This window comes from Columba livia, chromosome 7 (assembly GCF_036013475.1).
Source record: "Columba livia isolate bColLiv1 breed racing homer chromosome 7, bColLiv1.pat.W.v2, whole genome shotgun sequence".
NCBI classification, from domain to species: Eukaryota; Metazoa; Chordata; class Aves; order Columbiformes; family Columbidae; genus Columba; species Columba livia.
Window position 1 is genome coordinate 20,980,371 of NC_088608.1, and position 27,137 is coordinate 21,007,507.

A 27,137-nucleotide genomic window follows, 5' to 3' on the forward strand; every position below is an offset into this window, starting at 1 on the left:
TGTTGGAGGATTTAGGGAAAGTGCAGGGGATGTTGGAGGCAATGTTTAGAACACACACTGAACTTCATTTGTTTCACTGTTCATAAGAGAATGTAGAAGTCAAAAAACATCAAATAGAGCAAAAGTTGGTGAGAATAAGGGGTTCAGGTAGAATTCTTTATTTCTTCCTTCTATCTTCCACCCTTTCTTTACAAAACTGAGTTAAAAATTGACTGATGTAGGTATATTGATATTTATTTTGCAATTTAGCATTAGTCATTGTCAATGTTTGAAGTAAAAATTGCGTCACATTTTAAGATAGTTTACATTTATTTTGGCCAAAATGCTATATATAAGTGTTGATGCATAACATTACATTTCTGAAGCAAATTGACTGCGAAGGAGGAGTTAAATCCATCCTCACTCAAGCACTACAGCTACACATTTAAAGTTTGGGTACAATTGTTTGATCAGTTGTGGTACTACTGATCCGTAGGTATCTCAGCTGAGTTAAAATTGTCAGTTCTACCACCAGACAATATTTATTGCAGCGTTTATTCTGAGAGATTTCCTAGCAACAAACATCCCCATGTCCCTGGGTGCAGCCGAGTGGTCTGTGCTGCTGCTGGCAGCGAGTGGCTGCTGCCCGCTGGGCTGTCCTGAGGGCTGACCCACGCTGCCTCCTGTGCCCCAGGGTTTGTGCAGCAGCCTGGTGAGCTGCTCAGCCCTCTGCTAACCCGGCAACACCAAAGTTCTCAGCTACAGGTGTTTTCCCTATTTGTTTATCTGCCTGGCCTACAAACTTTCTTGTATTAATAGAAGAGAAATGGTAATTCAGGGAGAAGAGCAAGCAGAGCGGAGCAAGCCTGCTGCTTTTGATGAGTCGCTGACTTACATGAGTTAATGTATTAGTTATACAGCTTAGAGGATATCTAGTGGGATTCTGCACGTTTGCAGAGTCTTCTCATGCCAAAAATTACATGAATGACAAACAACTGAGTGGTGTTTAATTTAAGTCAGTCTTGTATTGTTCTTGTGATTTCCACTGTGTAACCTTGGCAAAACGTTAGGAGTGGCACTGAGCACAAGTAGAGAGAATATAGACTAACATGATTGCACTACTGTCTTTTGATTTCTTATAGCCTCTTGTTTAGAAGCTGAGTGTGACAGATGGCGACAATTGAATTTTTTCAAGGCTGTTCTGTGGCATAGCTATGAATAAAGCTCTACGAGAGATGCATGCAGTATGTCAGCTAGATTTGACTAGTGTTTCCTGGCAATAAAAAAATTAGAACAGAAAATTTGTGGATTATATTCCAAATTCTGGCAAAGTTACTCCAATATTACAGATCCTTTTGCTGTCATTGTGTTTTTTTTTTCCCTTCTCTGAACTACTTCAGAGAGGATGGGGCTTCAGAAGCAGAAAATAATATAATGATTATACATAGTGTTGGAATGCCAGAGATACAAATGAGGAGTAAGACATTGCTTGTTATACAAACATAAGGGGATTTATATACTCAAAGATACGGGAAAGGTTGCATTAAAATTCTTGATAAAGAATTATAGAATCATTTAGGTTGGAAAAGACCCTTAAGGTCATTGAGTCAAACTGCAAATGTAATACTACCAAGTCCACCACTAAACTATGTCCCTAAGCTCCATGTCTGCATGCCTTTTAAGTATCTCCAGGGGTGGTAACTCAAAAGAGGTGAGCAGTGACATAAAAGGAAAAGAAACAATAAAAAGCCAAAATAATTTCACTTAGCAGTAATTGCAGAAGAGCTACATCTTTGTATATTTTTCATGTAGAATCATTTGGATCCTAATTAGAGCAGCTCCTGATAACTACAGGGACAGGAATCCAGGAAATGTATTAGTAAGAAATTGAATGCTTAAGTCTTAACATGCGAATATGTTGGTGATTTGTGAAGTTGTAACCATCATAAGTTATTTTCCACTCCTTGACCATTCTGTATTTGTGGCAAAAGTTCTGATATTTCGGAAAGTATGCCTACTTGACTTGCGTGGTCATTACTCACCTACAGCACCTGAAGAAGTTCACTGTCCTGGGCTGTTCACCTTTCTGTGCTCCTGCACAAGCAGCATGTTCTCTCTTGAGCAGCTGTAGCTCATGGCCCAGGTAATTAATAGTAACTGAGATGAACTGAACTGGGCTGTGGATGCAGCAGGTGATGTGTTCCTGAGGACAAGGGGCATGATCTGGAGCTGGTAACTCTGACCAGAGGGGTGGGCTGGCGCAAGGAGGTGGCAGCCTCCTCAGCCACTAAGTGAGCCTAACAGAGATTGCAAATTAGTCTTTTTTAAACAGTTGAAAGGCAGTTGCAAAAAATTTGAGAGCACTCAAGTTGTTTGGTCTGAAAACTGATTTTTTTTTTTTTTTTTCCTCTCTGATACTTATTTTACCGAGGATACAGAATTGTAGGAGCAGATGACTTAGATTGTTACCTGTGCCGTCTAGATAGCAAGAAAACTCCAAGCTTTATTATTCCCATACGTTACAGTACTTACTCTTTTTTTATTTCCTCATATGAGGTATGGTACTCAAGTTTAAATTAAATACTACTGCAGCAAACATGAAAAAATAACTCATTTGGGTCCACAAAACATGAAAATGACCTAAATGTGTTTTCTGAACCCTTAAAAATACTAGTTTGCTCTCTGTTTTTTATTTTTTTTACGATTTGCTTTTCTGCAGTTTTTGTTGCCTTTGTAAAATCTTCATTATTAACTTACATGTAGCTTCACTGCACAAAAGAAAAAACTAAATTGTATTTTTATTTCTTAACAGTATTTAAATTTTTGAAGCCATGGGAGTAAAGGTCCAGAGACCTCGTTGCTTTTTTGACATAGCCATCAACAATGTACCCGGTAAGAAAATCAAAATATCCATTTGGTAACATGATTTTCATATAAGATATATAAGAATAATATGGATACTAGTTACCTGCATAATAAATATTGCCTTTTTTTTTTCTAGCTGGAAGAGTGGTCTTTGAACTGTTTTCAGATGTGTGTCCAAAGACATGTGAGAATTTTCGCTGCCTTTGCACAGGTTTGTAGGTTTTTAAATTTTATTTATATTTTTCATGTTAGCTAGTTTGATGTCTGTGTTGTTTTTCCTGATGTTTTCTTACATATAAAAATAAGTATGTAATACCTTGATTCTTGGTATCTCTGGAGATTTAGCTGATTTCTCATATACGTTTCATGTAGAATCAAAGCAGTTGTAGCTTTGGCTTAGTTTGTTGCAGGGACTGTATACTAATTAACTTTAAATACGGACACAGTAAGCTGATTTTCTGTTACTAGCATAGATATTACTGTTCACATTACATAACATCATCCAGTCTTGAAAGTTAGCCAATGAGAGGTCAACCATGGAGACTTACTTTTCACTGTTGTGATGCTTTTAAGATATCTGAAAGGTATTGCTGGTATTCAGTAGTATTTTCTTTTTCTTCATTTTAATTTGTCTTTGTTGATGGAGACTGGTGATTTCTGTTCCTATTGAAATACAGATGATTTCCTTGAACAAAATACTGAGAAGTTTCTCTCCTAGAAGCATTTCCAAACAGAATTACTGTCCTGTGGACTGCATGCTTCTGTTGAAAATGCTAAGTTTAGCAAAACAGGTTAGCAAAAGAATAATTTTGTGAATACATAAATAGCATACATGCTTCCTGTCTTTAGCATTTTCTGCTTCCTTTCCTTCCAGCTCTGCTGTTTTTTAGGTCAAGGCTCTGTAGCTGTTAATACTGAATTGCTCAGCGGTACTAATATGATCTGAATCAGGTGTGGGTGTGTATTTACATTCATGTCAAGTTAGCTAGAACACTGAGTGCACCATTCATGATGTCTGCAGGAATGTAGGTATTACTTGATCTGGCATTAGATTTTCAGACACAAAATCAGATTATCAGAATGTGTTAACCAGTGTAAACCTTACAGTGATTCTTTTTAATGGCTGTATGTTATGATATGACCATGGCATTCTTGATCTGCCCTCAACCACCCAAAGTCAGATGCATTGGCTAAAGGTGTTATTCCCTGTTACTGCTTTAAATTTTTGACTTGAAGTCTTTCAACAGCTTTTCAGATCAGAAGCATGTACTACAAAGTTCATACTTAGTTGTTGACATTCAAAATCAGATGCTGAACTACTTTGCTGCTTTAACATTTTGAAAAACAATAAGGAAAATATACAGGCACAGTGTCAATGATATGAATCATCAGCAGATTAATTCAAATTTTTGTTTTGTTTGTTTTGCTTACTCATTTTTGGGGGTAAGTTTTGGCAAGTATGTGGAGTCTTCTTAAAACAGGCATCAACAGCTCCATTTTTCCTGGCGAATACCTGTGTTAGGCATATGCCAAGTTAGTGGAACAGGCACAGCTTCACAGTTATTGAAGTTCCAAGATGTTTTTTCTAGCAAGTCAGATCCATATGATCCCGGTGTGTTACAGGTGAGTTCAGAGGCAACTGCCTTTGACAAAAGCTCAGTTCAATTGCTCAGAATAGGATTATAGGAAGATACAGTCTAATAGTTTGCCAGGACTGAGGAAGAGATCATTTTTCTTCCAAAATAGTCCCACTGGTTACTTTACTGTTACCTTGAGGTTGGCTGTGCCATTCACAGGACCCCCCCAGGAACCGCTCATCTTGCTGACTCAGCAGAGACACTCTTTGAGGGTAGCAGAGAAAGTAGATGGTGTTGCAGCTGAAGCAGAGGGTCTGCTTATGGGTCTCAAGCACCAGAGCTGACATAAGTGAGGAAGATGGCAGTTGTAATCCTAAGCGCAGGAGGGAATGATATTCCTTGTCCTTTCCCCTGCCTCTTTCTTTGTGTTTTTTGTTATGAGCTTTTTTTATGGTACTTTAACCTTGCTGTGTTTTAACTGAAGATCTGAGTGTTTCTTATGTGCTTCTGAGCAATGCCAGTTATCTTAAACCTAAACTGGCTGTTTTATTTCAATCAGTCTGCGTGGAAGAGACCAGAGTTGTGTACTAATGTCAGTGAGGAGTTCTTCTAGCAGAATTGTGGAGACATAAGGTGGTTTCTGGTCTGCTTTCTTAAATGCTAGTTTCCTATTGGCATTACAGATACATGTCTCCCTCACAAGCTAATTTTTCAGAACTTAATAGATGATTTTGATTAAGTGCATACATAGCACTTTTTTGTAGTGGAGATTCTACAGGTACAGAGAGTAATTTTGGTTTTTGTTCCTCCTCTTCTCCTTTAGGTGAAAAGGGTACAGGAAAATCCACCCAAAAGCCATTGCATTACAAAAGTTGTCTGTTTCACAGGGTTGTGAAAGATTTTATGATCCAAGGAGGTGACTTCAGTGAAGGTATGATGTGAATCTTTGAAGAAGACTTTAATGCTTATGTAATAGAATACTATAAGGGTTCTGTGTAGTATCATTTACTCACATTAATTGTTCTGTGATTTAACTGATATTTTTCCTTTTTTTTTTTCCACATAAGAACCTTTACATGAAAACTTTTATCATAAACTTATATAGACTTAGTGGGTGCACACACTTTTGCTCCATTGCCTCAGTACTCAGAGTGCTAAGTACTTTCTATTGAAAGGTTTAAATGGGAGGGTAAAATATCTGCTGCTGGAAAATAAAGAAAAAAGGGAGATTAAAGCAGGATACATGGGAGAATCCTTTCTTGTTTTCCAAGTTTGCTTTGAGATTACAAAGATGCATCTTGATCTTTGCATATCTTGAAGAATAATGTCAGCCATTTGGATGCAGTTGGATCAGTATTTCATATTACAAAGCGCCTTCCACATAGTGTGACTCTTCAGTCACTAGTTGAAGTTGTAACTGTTGCTTTTCTTCTTTCAAGGAAATGGCAGGGGAGGAGAATCCATTTATGGTGGCTTTTTTGAAGGTAAGAGTTTCATCAGTCTGCTCTATTTTGGTGTTAACTTAAGCTCTCACCTTTACATTCTATAGTCACTGTTCTGTAAACCTGAACTGTGTTGTTTTTCTTAAGATTTCCTCTGGTCTTAGAAGCCTTTGACTATCCAGTTTAGGTTATTTTATTTTACTTACATGAACCTTTTTAATTAAGGAAAAATGAAAACCAAACTCCTTTGTATTTGTCCATTTTACCCAATTCACATTTTTATAACTGTTTTCAAACACACAGTTCTGGTTTGAGCAGCTAGCTAAGAGTTGGGAATTGTCTTTTCTTACAGTGAAAAGCAGAAAGGCATGATAGAGTCAGGTTTCCTTGCAAATCTTTATTTAAAAGAAAGCATAAAGCTCTGCTTTCCTGAACCCAAAAGGAATAAATGATAAAGAGGCCATAATTTTTCTCGTAGTCCTGGTTCTTTTTTGGTCAGTGTTGCAGAAGTACCTCCTCTGCACTCCAGTGTGCTTCTCAGCCTGTGTTTGTCCAGAAAGTAGTGGAGCATCTCTGTGTTTCTTGGAGCAGTACTTGGATTACACCTAAACCCATGTGGTGTCTAGCTGCCACCAGCAGGAGTGGTTATACTCCTCCTTCCTCCCTGCCACTTTTAACATTGGTTCTTGTTTGAACTTGCGGCAAACGATCAAAAGAATTATTCGTAATTCTAATAGGGCCAGACAGCAATTTTATGTCAGACCTTGAGTTGAATCAACAGTCTGCAACTGACAAAAGAGGGAGAAGGTCTTACCTTGTACCAACTGTCATTCAGCCAGCTGATCCAGCTTGCTCAAAAGCCCAAAGGCTATTGCAGCAAAAAAAGAACTAACAGAAACGAATAGCTGAGTTTGAGGACATGTGTGGTTGAGGGAGATGGAAGCAGGACAAAGCCTCAGCCTACCTTCTGGCAGTTGCAAGCTGGCTGTTCACCTTGGACACAGTATGAGACTGAATTTGTGGGAATTTCTGCCTTTGTGGATCCCTTGTGGAACCAGCTCACCATAGGATTAGATTGACACTTGATGTGATCCCAGAAAGCAGTTGTTCAGGTGACTGGAGATTGAGTGGGGCTGTCCCTTTCTCTGCTAGTGACACAGTGTGATGTGAAACCATAGCCTTACAGATGGCATACTTTCCTTCTTTGTTAATACTTCTGCCATCTGTGTCTAAACAATACTGAGCAAACTTCCTCTGTCTGAGGAGTTTGGATCCCCCAACAGCCTTTATGCTGTTTTGGGAAAGGAGAGAGATAGGATCATCTCTTACAGGTGTCTTAAATGAAGAATAGTGACTGCGTTTCACAGTTTCATTGGGATTTAGTTTGAACTGTTACAATGATTTGCTCATCACAAGTAGGACTCATTGAAGTTAAACTTACTTTCTTAATGGCCAGCTTGATAAGTTCATTTGTGTGTCTGACAAAGAGAAGTTGTTTGGGATTGCTATCAAACTGGGTATCCATGTGTATTAAAAATAATAAAACAAAACTGACTGTAAATGAGTGGTCTCTCAATAGTTAATGCACAGCTAAAACCCAAGTTCTTCTCCAAAGAGACAGTGATCTAGAATGTGCAGAATAGAAAGAGCAACAACTTACAATGATGAAATCTCTGCTAATGTTCGTAGGAAACAAAGCTCTTGAACAAGAATACTCACTTTTTAGTGTTTTTCTCAGGCTATAAACCATATATTCATGTTTCTCCTTATTAAATTCTTTAGAATAGAAGGAATAATATAGTAAAAATCAAGCTATTATTTTGAATATTTTTAATACAACTTTTTGCTGAAGTCACTAGCAGATTTAATAAGGATTAGTTTACTTAGATTATAGCATTTATCTAAGCATATATGGTATATTTAAAGTAACTGAAAACACTTTATTTAGATGAAAGCTTTGCTGTAAAGCACAACAAAGAATTTCTCCTTTCAATGGCCAACCGAGGGAAAGATACAAATGGTTCACAGTTCTTCATGTAAGTATTGTGCTGTCCTGAAATGTGTGTGTGGTTTGCCATTTGTAAACTGTAAAGGTAATCCTTTTAAATATTGAAAACTAGCTTCTGTGCAAACCTAAAGCTTTTCACGAAGTTGCGTGGAAATAGCCGTTTTCCTAGTGCACTGTTTAGGGAGCCTGACTGTTTTTAGCACTTTCGTGTTTAGTGCTTATTGTCTGTGCAAAAGAGCCTTTGGTAGTTTTCGGTAGCTGTGTTCTAACTTGGGCAATAAAACAAACCTGTTAGTTCCCTCTAGAACTCCATCGCTTTCCTCTAATAGGTGTTGCTTGGGAGGAAGCAAAGCAGCTCTGGGGGCTCTCAAAGTAGTAGAGGGTGGGGTTTTTTGTCAGAAAATAACTTTCCAGTGCAGCCTTACAGTTAAAAGCTTAGTTTCTTAGAATACATTGCAGTAGGCTCTTCTTAAGTGTAATTTATATACAGAAAACATTATTGAAATACAGCACAGTTAGCTGTGTTTCATGACCTTAGCATGGTGAGTTGTGGATGTCATTTACCATTAAACTCTCACTTTGGAATTTCTGACTGATCATTACTGTAATTATCCTGGTTTTTTACTTCTGCCATGGCTGAAATCTGAAATACCTTAGTAATGCTAGTGTAGGGGAAAGCTGAAAGTCAGATCTACATCTGTGTCAAATAGCATGTACATACAGATAGTTGGGGTTTATTTTCTTTCTTTGGTTTCTGATTATTTTCTAGGGCATAGAAGATGATTTGCAGTTTTTCTGCTCTGAGACAGTTGCTCATTTTTTTATCTGTTCCTGGTAATATTTATATAATTTAATAAGTAGAATACTTACTATATCCTATATGAGGATGCTGTCTAAAAATTTATGTGCTTGTGTTTGTTCAATAAAATGTGATAATCGAAGTAAGGAATTTAATAGGTAGTTTAATGTATAAAACATTAAATACTTTTAAATACATACAACCTTAGAATAATATATATTGGTTTTATTCAATTTTGTTAGTTCACTCAAAATAACTTTTACCTTAATGTGTGTATATGACCTGCTTCAAATGCTGACTGCTTTTCACTAATGCTGACTTTTTTTTCTCTTTAAATTTAAATCTGGAAACAACAGAACAACTAAACCTACACCTCACTTAGATGGGTAAATATATCTTATCTTTTTATGTTTGTTTGGGAACTGCCTTGAAATAATTAAGCACTAAGAATTCTTACTTTTGCTTAAATTCTTCAGACATCATGTTGTTTTTGGACAAGTCATCTCAGGTCAGGAAGTTGTGAGAGAAATAGAAAACCAGAAAACAGATGCATCTAGTAAACCATATGCTGAAGTACGCATACTGAGTTGTGGAGAGTTAATTCCAAAATCCAAAGGTAAAGTTGAACTGTACATTTACATAGATGTGAATGATGAGGTAATTTTGCTCGCTTTCTTCCCTGTTGGTTGCTTATAAAATATTTATAAATTTATTTGTGATGGATGGAGGGGCAATTGGTAAAAAGGTGAATAACACTGCAATATGATTTGTCTCCTAAAAAACTTTAAAGGTGTTGATGCAGAAGACATTAATGAAAGATCATACATGCTTTCTTCAAAGCTTTTCCTGCTATACTATCTAAATTTTAGTACAAAGCTGGCAAGCACTTCTCCCACAGGAAGTAGAGTACTATATTAAGAAGATTGATGTCAGTCTGACTTTTGGATAACTACTGCTTTTTTTGCAGGTATTGAACTTATTTCAAGTTTCTTTCACGTAAATCATCAGAACAGGCACTTGAAGCAGAAAATCCTGGCATTGCCCGTAGCATATGTCCTTTTTAAGTTGCTATAAACTGTATTCTTAAACAGGGGTGTGACAGAACCTGCCAGAAGGAATGCCCTGCTGTGCTGTTCTAGAGCTGAACATGGTATTGGAGTTGGGATTCTGTTTCCCTTACAAAATAAGACTCAAACTAAGATGTTGCTGTCAATCTGGAGAATCCCATCAGAGGAAACCCAGGATGGGAGAAACTATGATAGGGGTCATCATGCTTTATTGTTCGTAGCACCTTCTGCCAATACATATTGTCAAGGGTTGCACTAAGGATGTTGAAGCTCAAGACAAGAATAATTATTTCTTTGGCCTTAGGAAAATACAGGCATTCAAACTTTAGCTTTTTAGTTTTTCTTCTCCTTTTTGATGAAGTTCTGTGTTAACCTGTTGCGATGTCTAGCAGAATGACTTTGGAGCCTGCAGTGATCTCTTCAATACCACAGAATTCCAAGTAAAGTTATTTTATGGCTCCTGACTTCTCAGAGGTTCTAGAACTTCTTAGATTAACTTGTAAGTCACGTTTTGTGTTAGGACATAATTTTGTTTTTCTGGACAGTACTCAGGAACATGGTATCTGTCAGAAAATGCCCAGATGACATAGGTTAGAAAATAAAATAGAATAATGCAGGTACAGAATGGGCGAAGCTAGTGGGTGCGATACCCACTCTGTATTTATGTCTTCCTTGGTTTGCCACACTCCCTTTTTAGTCCCTTCTGGAGCACTTGAAATTGATTACATGGAAGTTTTGGCACTCAGCAGTCTGACTTAAAGCCATTAGTCAGGGTGTTAAAGTACTTATTGAAAGAGTGAATTAACTAAATACAAAATAGCTTTTTCTGTTAGCTTCTCCTAAAAGAGAACAGGCTTCTGGAAAGATTTGATTTGCCCGGTCCTACCCATTTGTCTCTGTCCTTGTACCTCTGCCTCAGTAATGCGAGGATCCTGGAACCTGCTTCCTCTAGCTGGTCTGTTGTGCCACGGAGGGAAATTGGTGCCAGGGTTATGGGATAGCCCACTTGACTGACTGTACGACACAGTACTAGGTAATGCTGAGCAGCAGGAATGTTTGGAGAACAAGAGGCCTTGGGCAGCAGGATCAGGCAGGTAAAGGGCATACCTGAGTGCAGGGATGTGGGGGCACTAATGCAGAGCCAATCTGATGAAGGTGCTGCCTGACAGACCACAGTGGAGCTCCTGAGGAGTGGAGAATCCTGCTATTGGAAGGGAAGGGCTGTCTGTAAGGCTTGAAAAGGGAAGTCTGCTGCTGCTGCTGTGACAGGTGATGGTGTGGCTGGAACTGTTTGCTAAGCACACAGTGTGGTACCACTGAGGAGCTGTGCTGACCTGAGGCAGTGAAGATAGGAGGACTGCTTTTCAACACATCAGAAGAAGGAAATTTGTGACGCTGCAGCCCAAGGCTGACAAGTGGAGCAGGGGAGGCCATTGGACCTATCAATGTATGGAAGAGGCCAGGGAATCCAGATAGGAGGAGCCATTTCTGGGAAGTGAGCAGTGTCGTGGGAGATCATCAACAGAGAGTCATCTAACAGTGCAAATGTTTGTAGCCCATTACTGTGGGAGGCACAAGGGAACTGATACTCTGAAATACGAGGCAGTTACCAGAGAAGACTGCTTTTAAGAATTTATTGTTAAGATGAAGGAATAAGGAGGTTGCCTGAGAGGGGGAGTATAATGGCAAATTTCTGTGGGAGGGTACATTATGATAGCAAGAGAGGCTTAAACTAAAGTATTTATTGTATGAGCTTCTCTGGTAGGCAACACAAAGGAAGAAATTAGACAAGTCCTTATAGAATGAAAAGAGCTGTTGCTTCTTGGGTTTAGCAGGGAAGCCAAGGTGGCACTAGCAGAATGAGTCACGGTAGAAGGTAGGTGCTTGGTATGAATGTTTTTCTCTTAGGTTAGAGTTGAAGAAAGGCAGTCGAATTTTTGGATATCACGATGAATATCCAGTTGGAGTGCTTGATGAAGTAGCCAGATCTGCCTCTTTATAGAGAAGAATTTGATTTATTTTGTGGTGAGTGGATGATGTACTTGACTGCGCTAACTTACTGGATGCTATGTCAATTGAATGATATAGTGATCACAACTATAACATTGCAGAGGCCTAGATCAGCAGCTTTCACCTGTGATTTGAGAGGATGATAACCTGGAAAAGTGGAACATTTGTTGTCTTTTCCTTTATTTTTTTTTTTTTATTCAAGTTGGAGGAGTTCATGAAAATGAATGAGAGAAGATAAGTTATAAAAGGACCTCATCTCTGGCCAGGTGGTATTATTTTTAGAAAATCTTAAAGTTCCAGGGAAAATCATGAAAGATGGGAGGGGAGCAGGGTTGGTGGGGAGGCGAAGAAAACTAAGTATTAAGGCAGTATTTAGAAAGGTCATTATGGACTAGCTAAACTAATATAATTCTCAATAAAACATGTGGAACAAGTAACATAATACTGATTTCTTAAAGACAAATGAAGAGTCTGATACCAATTGACAAAGTTTTGCAGAAGGAGGTCTAGTCAAACAAGCCTGGCTGTATTGTTTGAGATTGTGATATTGGTTAATCAAAAGTCTGTCTGGGATGTTTTCAAGAATGTAAGACCGTGACATTCTGATTGCAAAACAAACAAAAAAAGTTAAACTGTTTTGTGCACTGGGCGGTTTTTAACAAGAGCCTCTAATGAAGTTTTCTCATGAAAAATGTGTTTCTGGGGATTCTGCACGGAACAGTGCTAGGCTTGATTCATGATTGTCTTTGATGTTATAGATGTCCCTGTGTAGAATCACTGCTTGTAAAAGTGTGCTCTGCAGTTTAAGGCAGATAATGGCTGCCTTCATAATTCATCAAAGAACTATATTGTAATTACATCATTCTATGAGTCAAATTTCTTTTTTAAAAAAGTATCAGTACAAATTGTCAAGCACTGATACAGAGTACCAAGTTACACATTTAGGAATCATGAAATATCTTTGGAATAAGAGCAATCTTAGAAAGTGATGATTCTGGTAAGTCCCATCTTACTTGGACTTTTGATTCGTGTCTCTTCCCTTTCCTCTTTATTTACCTATTCAACGCCTACAGTACTCATTTCTCCTGCAGGTTTGTTACACATAGTTTTTAGCCCCCTTTCCACAAGCTGGTTGCTATGAACAGTTGTTTCAGACTTTTCTGTTCCAGGTGTTGTTTGTTTTTTTTTTTTTTTTTTTCCTGATGTGGCCACTAGGTATGAACTATTTTTGCTTCAGCTGAAAATGTCCAAAGGGAAGCTGGAGGTGGCTTTGTTTAACTGTTCAACGTAGAGCTAGGGGAGGTTTTTTTATTTTTGTCTTTTTTTTATCTTTCTTTTTCTTTCCCCCTTTCTTTGTTGTTGGCAGTTGTGTGGTAGGTTGCTCATCTACAAAAACCTCTATGTCCAGAGGCTTTTGTGATATAGGACTCCTCATAGTAACAATGTCATCTGTTCAACAGGAATCGAGTGTGGCGGTGTTCCCTAATGGCTACCTCTGAGGACTTGATTACTCTGTATAGTTTTGGCTGTAAGAAACAGTGGATCCTTAATCGAGCAGTGAAAAGCATAACAGGAACCCATGGCAAATAATTGAAACAAGATGCATGGGAAATAGAAAAAAGGATCTGGTGCTCTGAACAGCAGGGTGATTAAACACTGGGAAAAAAATATTGGGGAAAGTATCTGTCTAAATGTCCTGAAGTAAAGGCACCGTATTTTTGGAGAGTGCTCTAGTCTAATACAGGTTATTTGGCTTGATATAAAGTAACTATCTGAGTGTCACTGCTGTGAATTACAAGATGAGATCATCTGTTCTGACTCTTGTTGCCTGAGCCCGGCTGCTTTCTGATCAGGTCACTTCTTCATTTCAAGTCCAGGAGTCTGGTATCAAGGGGCTCATGTAGGACTTGCTACGGTCCTTAACAAGCTGAGATGCAGAGAGTGCTTGGCTGTGCCGTGCAGCATGCTCACGTGATTTGTGAAGTCTGGCAAATACTACAGGTCACAGTGAATGGAGCAGGAAGCAATAGATCTATTTCAGATGTGGTCATAAGTTGAAACCTGATCCTGAAGTTAATGAACTGGAACATTTGGACTGTAAATAGAAGTCTGTTTCGTTCTCACTGACCTTCATGCTACAGGATTGGTTTCATAATTTGTTGTGTTCTGCAGTTGGCCAGCACCAGGCTGGTTCAATATTCCAATAGCATTTGCTGCTGGACAGAGATAGTTAGATGTCACCAGAAAGTACATCAAAAATCTCCTGCCAGATATTGTCTTTGCTGGGTAAACAATTCTGGGCTTTTTCGTGTTTTTGTTTGGTTGGTTGGTTTTTATGTTTTTTTTGATAGTGTTTTTGTTTTGGTTTGTGGGTTGCTTTTTTTTGGTTGGTGTGGTGGTGGTGTGTGGTTTGTTTGGTTTGGTTTGGTTGTTTGTTTCACTCCCTACCTGACACATAATTTCCCAAATACATCTGCCATTGATCTTATGTGTGGTATGTTAAGAAACGTGTTTGTTCACTAACTTGCCTCCATTTGTGTCTATTACTTACCCATTTTACAGTAGTAATTACAACACACCTGAACTTGTTGCAAGAATGCAGATAAAACCGTCACAAGTAGTTTTTGACACCCTTAAAACAGGTGCAGGGAATAACTGCATTTATTGATGCCTACTTAGGCATTTTGAAATTTATCTTGGTATCATCTTATTTTGCCTGAAGGCATGTAGGGAACACTATAGTGCAACATAGTGGTTTCTTTGAATGGGCCAAACCCCAGAAGTGTTGGATAAATTTCAAAGTGTCTTGGGACTTCGAAATCAGTTAAATTTTTTTAATACTTTTTTGGTTTATGGTGTTTAGAGCTCAGGTGAGATTCCTGGTTTTGTTTGCTTGTCACCAGGGCTATATGACATCAGACTTCCTTGGTTCAAATTACTTTGGAGACTATTCACCTTTCTTTTATAAATATGTACTTGTTACACCCTGTGAATGTATATATTTTTAGACAATGTAAAACTGATTTAGTTTTACAGAGACTTTTTATTAAGTATAGTGCTTACTACAGACATTGAGCAAAATTTTGAGAAAATAGATTTGGTATCTTGGTCTGGACCAACAAGGGGAGTAAAAAAATATAATGAGACCTCTGTCTTTTGGAAGCATTTTCCAAGAAGCTCTAAATACATCTGATTTCAACCAGCTGATTTCAATCAGCAGGCCACCCTAAACAGGTAAGATGACCTACTAGTTTATACTGCACCCAGAACTGACCAGAAGATTGATATAATCTCTGGAGTACAGAGGCTGTGTTTCAGTTGGTTGTCAGGCTTTCATTAGTCTGTATCAAATGAGGCTTGTGAATAAACATAGAAAACACACATGACTGTAACAGTCATGTGGATATGACTTATATCTGTGATGCTAACCTGAAAAGTTAGTGCAATGGGATTAAGTTTCATCCACTGTGCCGTTTTGGGAATTTGGTCATATTAGAGGGAGAAAAAAGTGTCCGTAAAGAGTATGACACAAAAAGGGAGGCCGAGATGCCGTATTTAGTTGTTTCTGCTGAGGTTTTTCTGCACCATGTATCTGATCCACTGTTACCTGGATTAAGCCTCAGCTAGTTTGCTGTTACTCAGATCTTTTATTGCAGACAGTTCTTTGGGAAGAAGGTGTTCTGTATCGCTGTCTTTCACCACTGTATGTGTGTGTGTGTAGATATATATCTATATATATAGATATAAATAAATAAATAAATGTTGCTTCATTCTGAATGGGAAACCTGACAGAGTAGGATATGGGTTGATACAAAAGAAGTGCTGGCTTACATAGGTGATCTAATGCTACCTGCTAATACTTTGCTGAAGATAAAGAACGATACTGCCTTAGCTTTCTCCTAAAATACAGGTTTTTTGCTGTGATGAGGAAACAGACTATTTGGATATCAATATTTATTTTTGGTGTATATTTCTTCTGTTTAATGGTGAAGGTTCTGTTTCTTCTGTCTGTGGATGAAGTATGTTGTATGGTGAATGATGAACTGCCTTTGCAATTTTCAATGGCAAAGTAAAATAATATTAGATGCTAATTAGAAAAGTCAGCTGCAGCAATCTGAAGACAACCAGTATGCTCTTCTGGATTTTCTGGATAGAGCTTTTAACTTTACGGACAATAGCCTGGTATGAATTTCATTACATGTTTGAAGAGTATTCATACCATGTAACTGATCTACCTGAAGCATCATAACTTGGAAGCCTAGTCTTCCTTTAGCGAGGTTTTTGTAGTGTGTATTTTGTTGTATATATATGTTTTTTTCAAATTAGTGTGACTGAAATAATACTTGCATCGCTTATAATGATGTAGGTAGGTCTCAGATCAGCTAAAGGGCATAAGGAGGTATGTTTGTTCTGGATTATTTCCTGTCAGACTAATATCAGGCTGCCAGTAAGCCACTGATGTGCAGCTCCAGGAGCCACACAAGAAATGGTGAAATATGTGATTAAGGACTAGGCAGGTCTTTATCAGGGTTCCTTTTCATAGCAGATGGTTAGGAAGTTATTTGTATCTTTGTGCTAGAAACAAAAAAAAATCCAAACCAACCAACCAAACCCCCCAAAAAAACAACCAACACATGGTGAGCTGGAGGATTAGAACTGTTCTCCAAGCACAGTTTCACTTGGCAGGGAGGTTGGTTATTTGAATCTTCCTTCTGAGCTAAATTCAATGAATAATCAGTTTAGTCTATGCCACCTGCTTTCTGTTTCAAAACTTCTCTTGTTTGTGATTTGAAAAGATTTTATATGAAGTCAGGTTAAACCTTTTTATAAGCACTTTCTAAGTAAATTTTAAATAATTTTTCATATGTTTTCTTATGTGTTTCTAGACCTATCCTTTATTGTACTTGGGAGAAACATCGTTTTCTCCAAAATTTCAATTTGTTATTAAGTATTTTGATGAAGTAGTCTTATTACACAATAATAAGCAGCTCAGGCAGATAGTAGCTAAATTGCTTCTTCTGAGATTTATTTAGAAGTGTTTGATATTAAAATGCATCTTTGCTATTCTGACTTAAAGCCAAGAAAGACGAAAAGAAAAGACACAAGTCGTCTTCCTCATCCAGTGACTCAGAGAGTTCAAGTGATTCGGAATCATCTTCTGATTCATCATCGGATTCTGAGAGTGCTTCAGAAGAGAAATCTAAGAAACGAAAAAAGAAACACAAGAAAAATTCAAAAAAACATAAGAAAGAAAAGAAAAAGAGAAAGAAAAGCAAGAAAAGGTCTGTTTTGAAATTTGTTTTGTTACATGTACGCCATACAGTACTATTTTGTTGTCCTCTAGCTGTAGAATAGCATTCTGTGACTAGCAAAGTGGGTATTTTGAGGTTTTTGGGAAGCAAGCAGTTTTCATATACACGCCTCACTTTTTCTGATGTGATGGCAAAGGACAATGTCCATGTGCACACATGCTGCAGCTTGTAAAGGAGTGACGGAATGGCCTAAGGTATATTTAGCTTGAAAGGTGCAGGAGTGCTTGCTTTGAAGTGCGTGGTGACAGTTGGTTTCCCTAAATTCACTTTTGTACAGTTCAATTTAAATTATATGCAGCGGGACTTACAAGAATGTACTGTGCAGGAATATAAGCAAAACTAAACAACAAAAAGTAAATGAACACACTTAACAACATTATTTCTGTCTAATATGCCAAAAGTCTTGCAGTTTCACTGGAAGATAATTAAACTCAAAAGGCACCCTTGCTTCTGAAAATGTTATTTCTCATCTAATAGTTTTTTGCTTATAGTTGAATGTGAGATACAAGTTGTGTCAGTGCAAATCACATTTTTCTAAGCTAACAGTAAAACGTAAGAAACACTTGTTTAGGGCAGTGCTGCCTAAACATTGCTTCTGTGGGACTAAACCCATTTCACACAGATTTGTTTATACCAACTGCTTGGAATTACAGTAGTTTGTAGCCATTTACATATACTAGTGCAAAATCTGAATTTGACTCTCCTGATGGTGCTTTTAAAAGCAAATTTTTTTTAAAAAAAAGCTCTATCTAAATAGAGAGTAAATGTATGTTTAGTGTTGCAACATTGGAATTCATAGATAAAAAAATGTTGGTCAGAAATCTATTGCAGTTGTATATTTTGGAGAAAAGTTATCAGAGGGGCAAAAAAAGTTGCTTCAGAAATAGCTTGTTGCCCGAGTTCTCTGTGGTATCACTGTGTATTGAATCAAGAGATTTTTCCGAATTATTTAAATAGATTGAAAGGGCTTCCCTCATCTGTGTAACTCACTTTAAATATAAATATTTTTTACACAAAAATAAAGCTCATCCAGTGAAAGTCAAGATGAAAACCCTGAAGCACAGCCGTTGTCGACTGTCCGTCCTGAAGAAATTCCCCCTGTACCTGAAAACCGGTTCCTGATGAGGAAAAGTCCCCCTAAAGCAGATGAGAAAGAAAAAGAGAGGAAAAGCAGAGAGAAGGAAAGAGAAAGGTAATACATTGGATTTTTCAGTTTATTTGCCACTGGTGTCTGTTCTAGAACAAAGGGTTAGCCTTTGAACATGGTTTTAGTGAATGAAAAGTTTAAAATGACCTATTTGAGAAAAAGGAAGTAAAATACATTGCCATTTCATTTAGAATTTTTTAGAACTGTCCAATCTGAATCTAGAATTTATTCTTTCAAAAATGGAAAAATAGAAATCTTATAAAATATTTTGTAGTCACAAAATCTGAAGTTTTTACTGTGTGGTTGTTACCATCTGTGCTTTTAACAAAAAATAAAATTAAACGTGTTTTCACTTAGTTTTATTTCATTTTGCAAGAGATTTTAAAGTATGTTACGTTTTCTTTTCCTTTCTTTCTTTGACATTATAAACAATATATCTTTTTAAAATTATTTTTAGCAATCTATCGAATTCACAGTCAGCATACCAGAGGAGGCTCTTAGTGACCAGATCTGGAAGGAAAATAAAAGGAAGAGGACCAAGGGTAAGTGTTTACAATCTGTTCCCCAAAAGAAACAAGATGGCAGCACAGGCTTAATGCTGCTGTTACTGACCATTTTCATTAGGATGGTTTCTTTTGTTAAAGAAAGGCAGGATTTATGGTGCATCATAATTGATTTGGGGATTGAGGCTTGAAGGAAGACAACAAATTATGGAAATGAAATTGATTTTGTGTTTGCATACTGAGTTTATATAAATGGGGGAGGGAACGACACCTTTTTTTATGTTACTGTAGTATTCTGTGAATTAGTGAATGGAATTAGCTCAAAAAGGGCTCTGGCGAACACCAGAACAAGTACAACACTAGTGCTGGGAATGTGGGGAAGGCTTCTCCCCTTTTTGGCAGGTGGGAGCTGTCAGACTGATTCTCCTGATTTCGTGAAGTGTTGTGGGTTAAGATTGCGGGGTGACAATAAAACCCTGGCAGATGTATTGTTAACCCCCTCTCCCCCCGCCCCCCCCACTTCCCCCTCCCTCTTTCCCCTTTCCACTAAGGAGAGGCGATTGGGAGGAAAAGAAGGGCAGAGTGAAGAGAGTTGGAAAAAATTAAAGATGTTTTACTAATGCTACTAATAGGAATAGAGAAAATAATACAAAATATACAAAACCAATCTTGCAAGTCTCAGCAACTGCAGAGCCGGCAACCAAAGTCCTGGATTAGACTCTGCAGCCAGTCGGAGCTGGATTCAGTCTGTCACTAGGCCTCAGTTCGCAGGGACGACTAGCAAGGTCCTCTCCTAATGTCGGCCATAAGCAGCAGGGAAAAGGGCAAAAGGGAAAAGCGACAAGATCCTCGTGATCTCCCACTTTATATGAAGTATTCACGTGAATGGGATGTTATACACCGTTGGTCAGTTTCTTGCTCACTTGCTTCTCGTTGCCCCTCTCGCGAGATGTCCATCCATGCTTATCAATAAGTTTGCATTCCATTGCTAGGTTTACCAAAACATGTGTCTGGTTCTCCAGGAAAATGCAGTTAATATGAAGGCTTTAGCTGACAGGCAAATTCACTGAAAGAGAAACTTGTTTTTAGCAAAACCAGGACAGTGAAGCCATATGCTATGCGCTGCTTGTAGCAAATGTTTTTAGTAACAGCAGTCTCTCCCTCAAATTTTTAGGAAAAACATGAAAGCAGAAGTTTGAAGTATTGTTTCGTGTTGCTTCTCAAAGCTAAGAAGAATTTGCATTGCTAGAAAAGCAAGTTGCATTTTTGCTAATTAGAAGCATCAGGAGAAGGCCTCTCAGCAGAGTACAAAAATCCTGAAATAGAGTTACCTTAAAAATAGTTACTTGATCAGACATTTTGTACTCCTGCTTTATCTGAATGTCAAATATGTTTTTCAGTAAATTAATAACTTGTCCATGTAAACTTGGTATATACATGTGAAGCATAACGTTAAGTGCTGTGTAGAATCAGCCACTAGGGATAAAAATCTTGCTTAGCTATCACAGCATGTGAAATTCAAACTTACACCCAGTTTTCTCTTTTTGCCTTCCAGCGTTATCGGACTCCTTCCAGGTCCAGGTCAAGAGATCGATTCCGACGCAGTGAAACTCCTCCACATTGGAGGCAAGAAATGCAAAGAGCTCAAAGAATGAGAGTGTCTAGTGGAGAAAGATGGATAAAAGGGGACAAGTAAGATTATTTCTTTCCAGAGTACATGTATTGACATTTTTTTTAGATATTAAAAGTAATACGTGTTGTCTTGAGTTTTCAATTACAGTTACTTCAAAAAATCCAGGGCGCTGACTTGGTTATCCCATTACTTAACTGTGTCTGATTTTAATCATGCCACTGTAAATATGTAGTTATTAATATAGACGACCTGGTGGGATTTAAGTTTGGTTTGTGAAGCTGTCTCACTTCTGACTTAATTTTTCAGAGTGCAGGGGATCCAAAATATTTTTAAAATTGTATCTTTCTCTCTCCAAGGAGTGAAATAAATGAAAACAAGAAAGATAATCAAAAAAGCCCAGGAAGAGGAAAAGAGAGAAAAATATCAGACCACAGACAAGTTTCTGAAAGTCCAACCAGAAGAGGGGAAAAAGAGAAGAAAAAAGATCACAAATCCAGCAGTAAAGACAGGGAAACAAGAAGGAATTCGGAAAAAGATGACAAGCATAACAAAAGCAAGGCCAAGAAAAGAGCTAAATCTAGAAGCCATAGCAAAAGCCGAGAGAAATCAAAAAGTAAAGAAAGAGACTCTAAGCACAGTAGACATGATGAAAAGAGAGTAAGATCAAAAAGCAAAGAGAGAGACCATGAGAAAGGCAGAGAAAAAGAAAAGCGCTACGATTCTAGAGGGAGAGATAAAGAAAGGAGTAGGAGCAAGGAGAGAAGTAAAAGGGCAGGCTCAAGAAGTAATGACCAGGACCACAGGAGGAGTAAAGACCGTGAGAAACGCAAGTCAAGAAGCAAAGAGCGTGAGCATGCCAGAGGGAAACATAGTTCCAGCAGTAGAACAAGGGATCGAAGCAAAAGCCGAGACAGGGGTAGGCGAGGAAGATCAAGGAGCAGAGACAGAGATCGTAGTAGAAGTAAAGACTATTCAAGGAATAGAGATAGAGAAACAAGAAGAAGAGGAAGATCAAGAAGCAGAGAAAGGAGAGGTACACCAGATAAATACAGAGGAAGAGAGAATAGGAGGAGGAGAGAATCAAGGAGCTCAGAGAGGGAAGAAAGTCAAAGCAGAAACAGAGAGAGGTATTCAAATAGAGAAAGTAGAAGCTCATATAAGCGGAACGATAGTGAAAGCCAAAGGAAAAGGCGTTCAAAAAGCCGTGAAAGTAGCAGTCCTGAATCCAGTAAAGATAAGAAGTCTAGTAGAGATCAGGATAGAAGTCCAGACTCAAAAAAGAGACCAAGTAGCAAAGAGAGAGAATCAAAAAAATCATATTCACGCAGCAGTAAAGAGAAGGAAAAGACCAGATCCTCAGCAGAGACAGAAATAAACCAAAAATCAAAGAGTCAGGAAAGAGATCATGCCCCTAGTAAGGATAAAAAGTCTGATCATGAAACAAGTCCTGGAACAGATGATGACAGGCATGGATGAGTTTGTGGACTTCATGTTTCCATTGTCTCGAAGTTTTAGAGACATTTTGGGGAACGCCTTTTTTTTAAGATGTGGACTTCAGTTTGGTCTTTTGATAATCTAAAACCTGGATCATTTGTACTGCTAAAGTTTTAATAAACTTGAAATGAAAAACAAATTATATGTGTAACACAGTGTGCCGTGTTTTAAATATTTCATTGGTTTATGTATCCTTCTTGTGTGTTGCCAGCTAGAAAGGTAACTTCTATGCTGCATTTATTTTTTACCTGATGAACCTAGTTTAGTGCAAACAATGGCTGCCAGTGAAGAAGCTTGTTTCATGTGTGAAGAAGAAAGCTGCAAGTATACTACATGTTGTCTAAAAGCTAGGAGAATGTTGCAAGGCGTCTGGCACTCCAGTGTTGCTACGTCTGTATTTCAGTAGGTATAAATCCTAAGGAAATTGATTTATAGAGGAAAATTACATTGTTTTGGTTTGTTTGGTGGTTTTTTTTTGTTATCACAAAGTGAATAAATTTAAGGAAATGTTTATTTTTTCTACTTCTGCGACTGCCGACAGTAGAATTCATTCACGCTGTAAGGCAGTCATCTGTGTTTGGGAGTTATTTCTTTGTCCTAGAAAATGTTTTTGAAGTGCAGTGTAGTTTTTTTTTCTCTGTAACCTCCTTTTTCTGTTCCATGCCTTCATGTTTGTCTACTGCAGATAATTCACCTTGGATGCTTCATACTGCCCCGCTGCAGTTGCCAATGAAAGGATGCACAGAGATGAAACAGTTTACCAGAATTCGCAGTGGGTGTCAGAGTAAGGAACCACAAAATCCTTTCTACTCTTGCTGCTGCTTAACAATCTATGAGAAAACTGTTGCAGAGCTCCAATACTGTTTTTTGTGGTAGCTGAAGCAGAATTTCAAGTAATGTTTTTCAGACAAGCTCTTAATTTTTTTTAAAACAAAAATTTGCTTTCCTCTCTGCATCCCCTCATTCTGTACTGTGAATTCCTCCTCATTCTCTGCTGCTTGCGTGTCTTCCTCAAACTAGTTCCTTCCCTTTTGTGCTTTATTCTGCCTCTAGGACCCAACCCTGTTTTTCCTGGCCACCACACCTTCATACAAAAGAGCAAGGTACACCAGAGGTTGGCTGGTGGTGCTGCAAGAGAGTGTGTGTGCGATCACCAAAGAGCACTGGTATGTGGTCACTGAACATAGAGGGCTGTGAGGAGGATAGATTTGGTACAAACCACCATGCTTCTTTCAGTCTTTTGAATTATTCACACCAAAGGCTGGCAAATCTTGAAATTCCTTAAGAGAAGTGACAAGCATTAATGTAAAGCTGTGTCAAAGAGAAACAAAGACTTAGCAGTTTATTTTCTGGCAGATCTTTTGAGTGTATGACACAACTTGTTCTTACTGTCTTTGACTTTGTCAGCATTTTTGCTCTATAACCTGCTTTGTGATCAGTGTGTGTCTACAGCAGATCAGCAGAACTGCTGAAACTTGGCTTGACATTGTGCTCCAGACAATTGTTACTTTAAAGGAAAACAGAACGGTTATGCCTTCAAAGCAAAAGAAAATACAGGATTGTGAACAACATAAGCAACCTTTTAAAGGGAAGACAACTGGAGATGTGTAGTGTTAGTTTTTAACAGAATAGTTAGCAGAGCTGCTGTGGGGTGGCTTTGGCCGTCAACTTTTTTCCCCCCCCCATGTTTTAGTGTGAATTTTGCATTGCAGGGGTCATTTTATGCAGAATGTGTAAAAATGTTTCCCAGGCCCACATGTGGGTGGATGATTTAGCTGTTACTTAAGAGAGCTTATAGGAATGAATAGAAGACCTGTACAGTGGACCTGTTCAGTGTGAAGCCACTCTAAACTCTGTATGACTTTGGAGAAGTTGTGGTCCCGTTTTGGAGGACTGTAGTCTTAAGAAAAAGCCAGGAAGTTGGGCTTAAGAGAATTGTACGGCAGCTTGGACAAAGGCTTCCTCAGCACATTTATACTGTGCTCTGCATGCCATGTGCTTCAGTCTCATTTAAAACCTGTTTGCCACTGCAAATTAATTTTTATGGAGCTGACACACAAGCAAACTATTGCTGAAGAAGTATGTTTGCACTACTGAGAGTGTTCTTGCCAATACCACTGAAGCTCATGCAAGCATGCAAACAATCAGAAAAACCCTCCACTATATTGATTCTGATGTAGAGGAGGGGGGAAAATGCTGTCAGCAGTAAGGCAGTCCATAGGAATTGTTAAAGAAATTGTTACAAAGTCTTGAATTGAACTATGTCCAATTGTAGTTTGGAGTTGTATGTAACTAGATATTTCAAAAGATACACTTGTATGCCCTTTCATTTTTTCTTTGTTACAGGTCAGAAAATTATTTGTACAATTTAAAGAGGCTCTTCTTTCATGGAACGTTACAGTTCATCTGAGTTGGTGGCACAAAGCTCATTTTCTTGTTTTTAATGTAGTTTGCAACAAGTTGGTTACTTTTAATTGCACGTGGTTGGATACATTTGATCTCTTGCCTGTGTCTTATTTGATGATAAATTGTTTTTGTGCCAATCACTTGTTTAAACTGAAACACAATTGCAGTCTTGTAAGAGGGATGATTTGCCAGATTTGTGCTTTTATCAAACTGGAAATTGAGAATGCTGATAGAAATTTGGTGGGACTGAAGCACAATCCCATGGACAGCAAGATGTCCCCAGGCACCAGTGAGGTCGTGCTGCCTGGTGAGGCACTGACTGCTGCTCTTGCTGCCCTGGAACCGTCTCTTCCCGCAGCGGCAGAGCTTCCCTGTTCTCAGCCTCCAGTGACCACCTCGTGCTGTGCCCAGTTCAGCTCAGTGCTCTCTTTGGCTGCTCTGTCACAGGGCATGTGCTTTTGGGTCAGAGAACTGAACTGGAGGCATATTTAAAAGCAATACTTAGTGTACCGGATGTGATAAAAAAAATGTGCATGGTCTTTCCTTGTGGATGTGGAAAAAGTGGTACATTTAGGACAGCTGTTTCTGACAGTACCCCCTCAAGACTCAAGATAAAATGAGGGCAGAGAGTGCTGGACTAACTTTGTAAGCATACGTTTATGTACAGGCTTGAAATAATTTCCGAAGTGCAAAACATGCATTCTCTGTCGTATTGACAATAGATACTAGCACTTCACTGGTACCGTACAGCCCATGTATACATGGAATGCTGAATTTAGTATTGACAGTAGCTTTCCAAACATTATCAGAAAGAGACTGTTCCTCGATGTTGGATTTTCTGGCTACTGCCACCAACTCAGAAGCACAAATTCCTACTGAGGGTGGGTGTATATAATGTAAGGTTGTGTAGACACAATTGCCTGTCAAAGGTGTGTTGCTGTCTGCTAATTCATCAACACAGCCAGAGTGTTTCAGTTGTTGCTTTGTCTTTGTGGGGTCTTGGTTTGTTTTTTGGTTGGTTGTTTTACTTGGGGGGGGTGTGGGGAGGAAGGCTATGGTTACATTTTAACCCTTTGTTTTTTCTGGTTGTCAAAATTTTATCCTGAAACTTTTCTCTTGCCTGCTTGAAATCCCACACTATGGACTGTTCTTGCAGTGGTCTTTACCAGATGCCGTGAAGAATTTGCAGTGATCCCCTAACAATGTCTAATTTGTAATCGTGTCAGTCTGGCAAATGGATTTTAGATTTATGTAAACTTAAAAGAAGCAGTCCTTTAGCCACCTTTCCTGGAACTGTAGATTTATTGTTGATTTATTGAAGCAAATAAAGTATTTTTGGACACACTTTCTAGGGGCATAATAGACTCATTGTTTATCGGATTGACAAAAATGTGTACCCTGCTTTTAGGACTTCCCTCATAATAGAAAACCTAGAGATAGACATATTATGCTTTATCAAAGATGTCTCTTTTAAGTCATCTACATATTCTCTCTAATAACTTGAAGAAAACTTAGTGAGAAAAAGCAGTAATATTTTAGCAGCAGCCAGGAGCTTTTTTTGGTTAACTTAACCTGCAGAATGCCAGTGATAAAACTAATCAACACATCTAGAAGAGAACTGTTACTTACACTTCTTTTGCTGAAAAGGGTCATTTTTCTAACACAGTATTTAAATAAGTACTGCAAGAAAATGCGTATCAAAAAGTCTCTGAACTCTGCATTTTGCAAAATTTGAACTTGGTACAATTCTGCAGTTTCCTAGCATAGGCTTTAGCTTTCCATTTTGTTGCATATGTACTTTTAGTATAGTTCTTTTTTCTTACCCTTGAACAACTAATGTCATTAGGAGCACTGTTCTAACAAAACTTGTGTTGCATAAAAGCCAAAAGTAATATTCACCTGCCTTAAAACAAACAAACAAAACCCCAGCTATCATACCAAAATAAGTTTTCTAATTTTAGTATGAAATTTCACGAAAGGAATAGCAGTAATAAAATACAATAAAAATGGTGACATTAGATAGTAAAACTACATAAAGGTGTAAAGCTACATTGTCTTAAAGAATTAGTGTTCTTCCTTAATCATAAAGTCATTGTTCAAATCAAACTAATAGGGCAGTTAACATGAGTAAGTTTGGAGGACAGATCTTAAACTGCTAGAAATGCATACGGTTGGTTTTAAAGTTATATTTGCATTCATAAAAGTTCTATCACTAACATTTAAAGGACTAAATAAACTGAACTAATGCAGCACTGTGACTTTGAATTGAAATTTTGCAACATGTAAAGCACTTGAGGAAACTTGCTGGTTTTGGCAGGAAGTTTGACACTTCTGCATACCCTGTACATATCCCTATAGCTGTACATACGAAGTAGTCTGTGTGTTGCTTTAACCATAATTGATAATTACTAGAATGACTGGAAGAATTGGAAAGAAATTAGGCTATTAATTTATGATCAGTGGCAAGAGGAACCAGCTGATACCTGGTTTCCTTCACCAGCTAAAAGAATTGCAGTTAATTATACAAGCGGTATTGTGCATGTAATACTTAGCAGAGTATTTGGAAACCTCAGTCTTTTGGACTTTTTGTAATTTGTAGTTCCCAACAGGGAAGATGATCCAGTTGTCTGCTGGGAGAATGAGTTCTTGATATGAAATATACAACTTGTGTATTAAAGTACTTCTCAGAAATAAATGCTTTTTTGCATATTAGTGTCTTCTGTATTTAGAGTAATATTCACTTCTGAGTCATATGGTGCAACCTGTGCCTGTGAATGTGCCTGTGTCAAATCTGCAGCCTCGTAAAGTGGTAGTACTGTTTGTACAGATTGACAAGATATGGCAAGTTGATGTCAGGGCACTATCCCTTTAGTTAAACCAAGATCTATACATTTT

General features: G+C 38.1%; 1 protein-coding gene across 2 annotated transcripts in view; it reads left to right on the forward strand.

The window, feature by feature from the left end:
- The window catches only part of PPIG (peptidylprolyl isomerase G), a 28,041-nt gene extending 6,066 nt beyond the window's left edge, over positions 1-21,975 (forward strand). For both annotated transcript variants that reach the window (XM_065069744.1, XM_065069745.1), the window contains exons 2-13: positions 2,792-2,871; positions 2,981-3,055; positions 5,245-5,352; positions 5,861-5,905; positions 7,812-7,899; positions 9,027-9,056; positions 9,147-9,286; positions 16,825-17,029; positions 18,084-18,251; positions 18,664-18,748; positions 20,265-20,401; positions 20,699-21,975. In XM_065069744.1, the coding sequence (XP_064925816.1) occupies positions 2,811-2,871; positions 2,981-3,055; positions 5,245-5,352; positions 5,861-5,905; positions 7,812-7,899; positions 9,027-9,056; positions 9,147-9,286; positions 16,825-17,029; positions 18,084-18,251; positions 18,664-18,748; positions 20,265-20,401; positions 20,699-21,818 (2,262 nt within the window). In that variant the 5' untranslated portion in view covers positions 2,792-2,810 and the 3' untranslated portion in view covers positions 21,819-21,975. The remainder of the gene's footprint in view (positions 1-2,791; positions 2,872-2,980; positions 3,056-5,244; positions 5,353-5,860; positions 5,906-7,811; positions 7,900-9,026; positions 9,057-9,146; positions 9,287-16,824; positions 17,030-18,083; positions 18,252-18,663; positions 18,749-20,264; positions 20,402-20,698) is intronic.
- Positions 21,976-27,137: the final 5,162 nt, after the last annotated feature.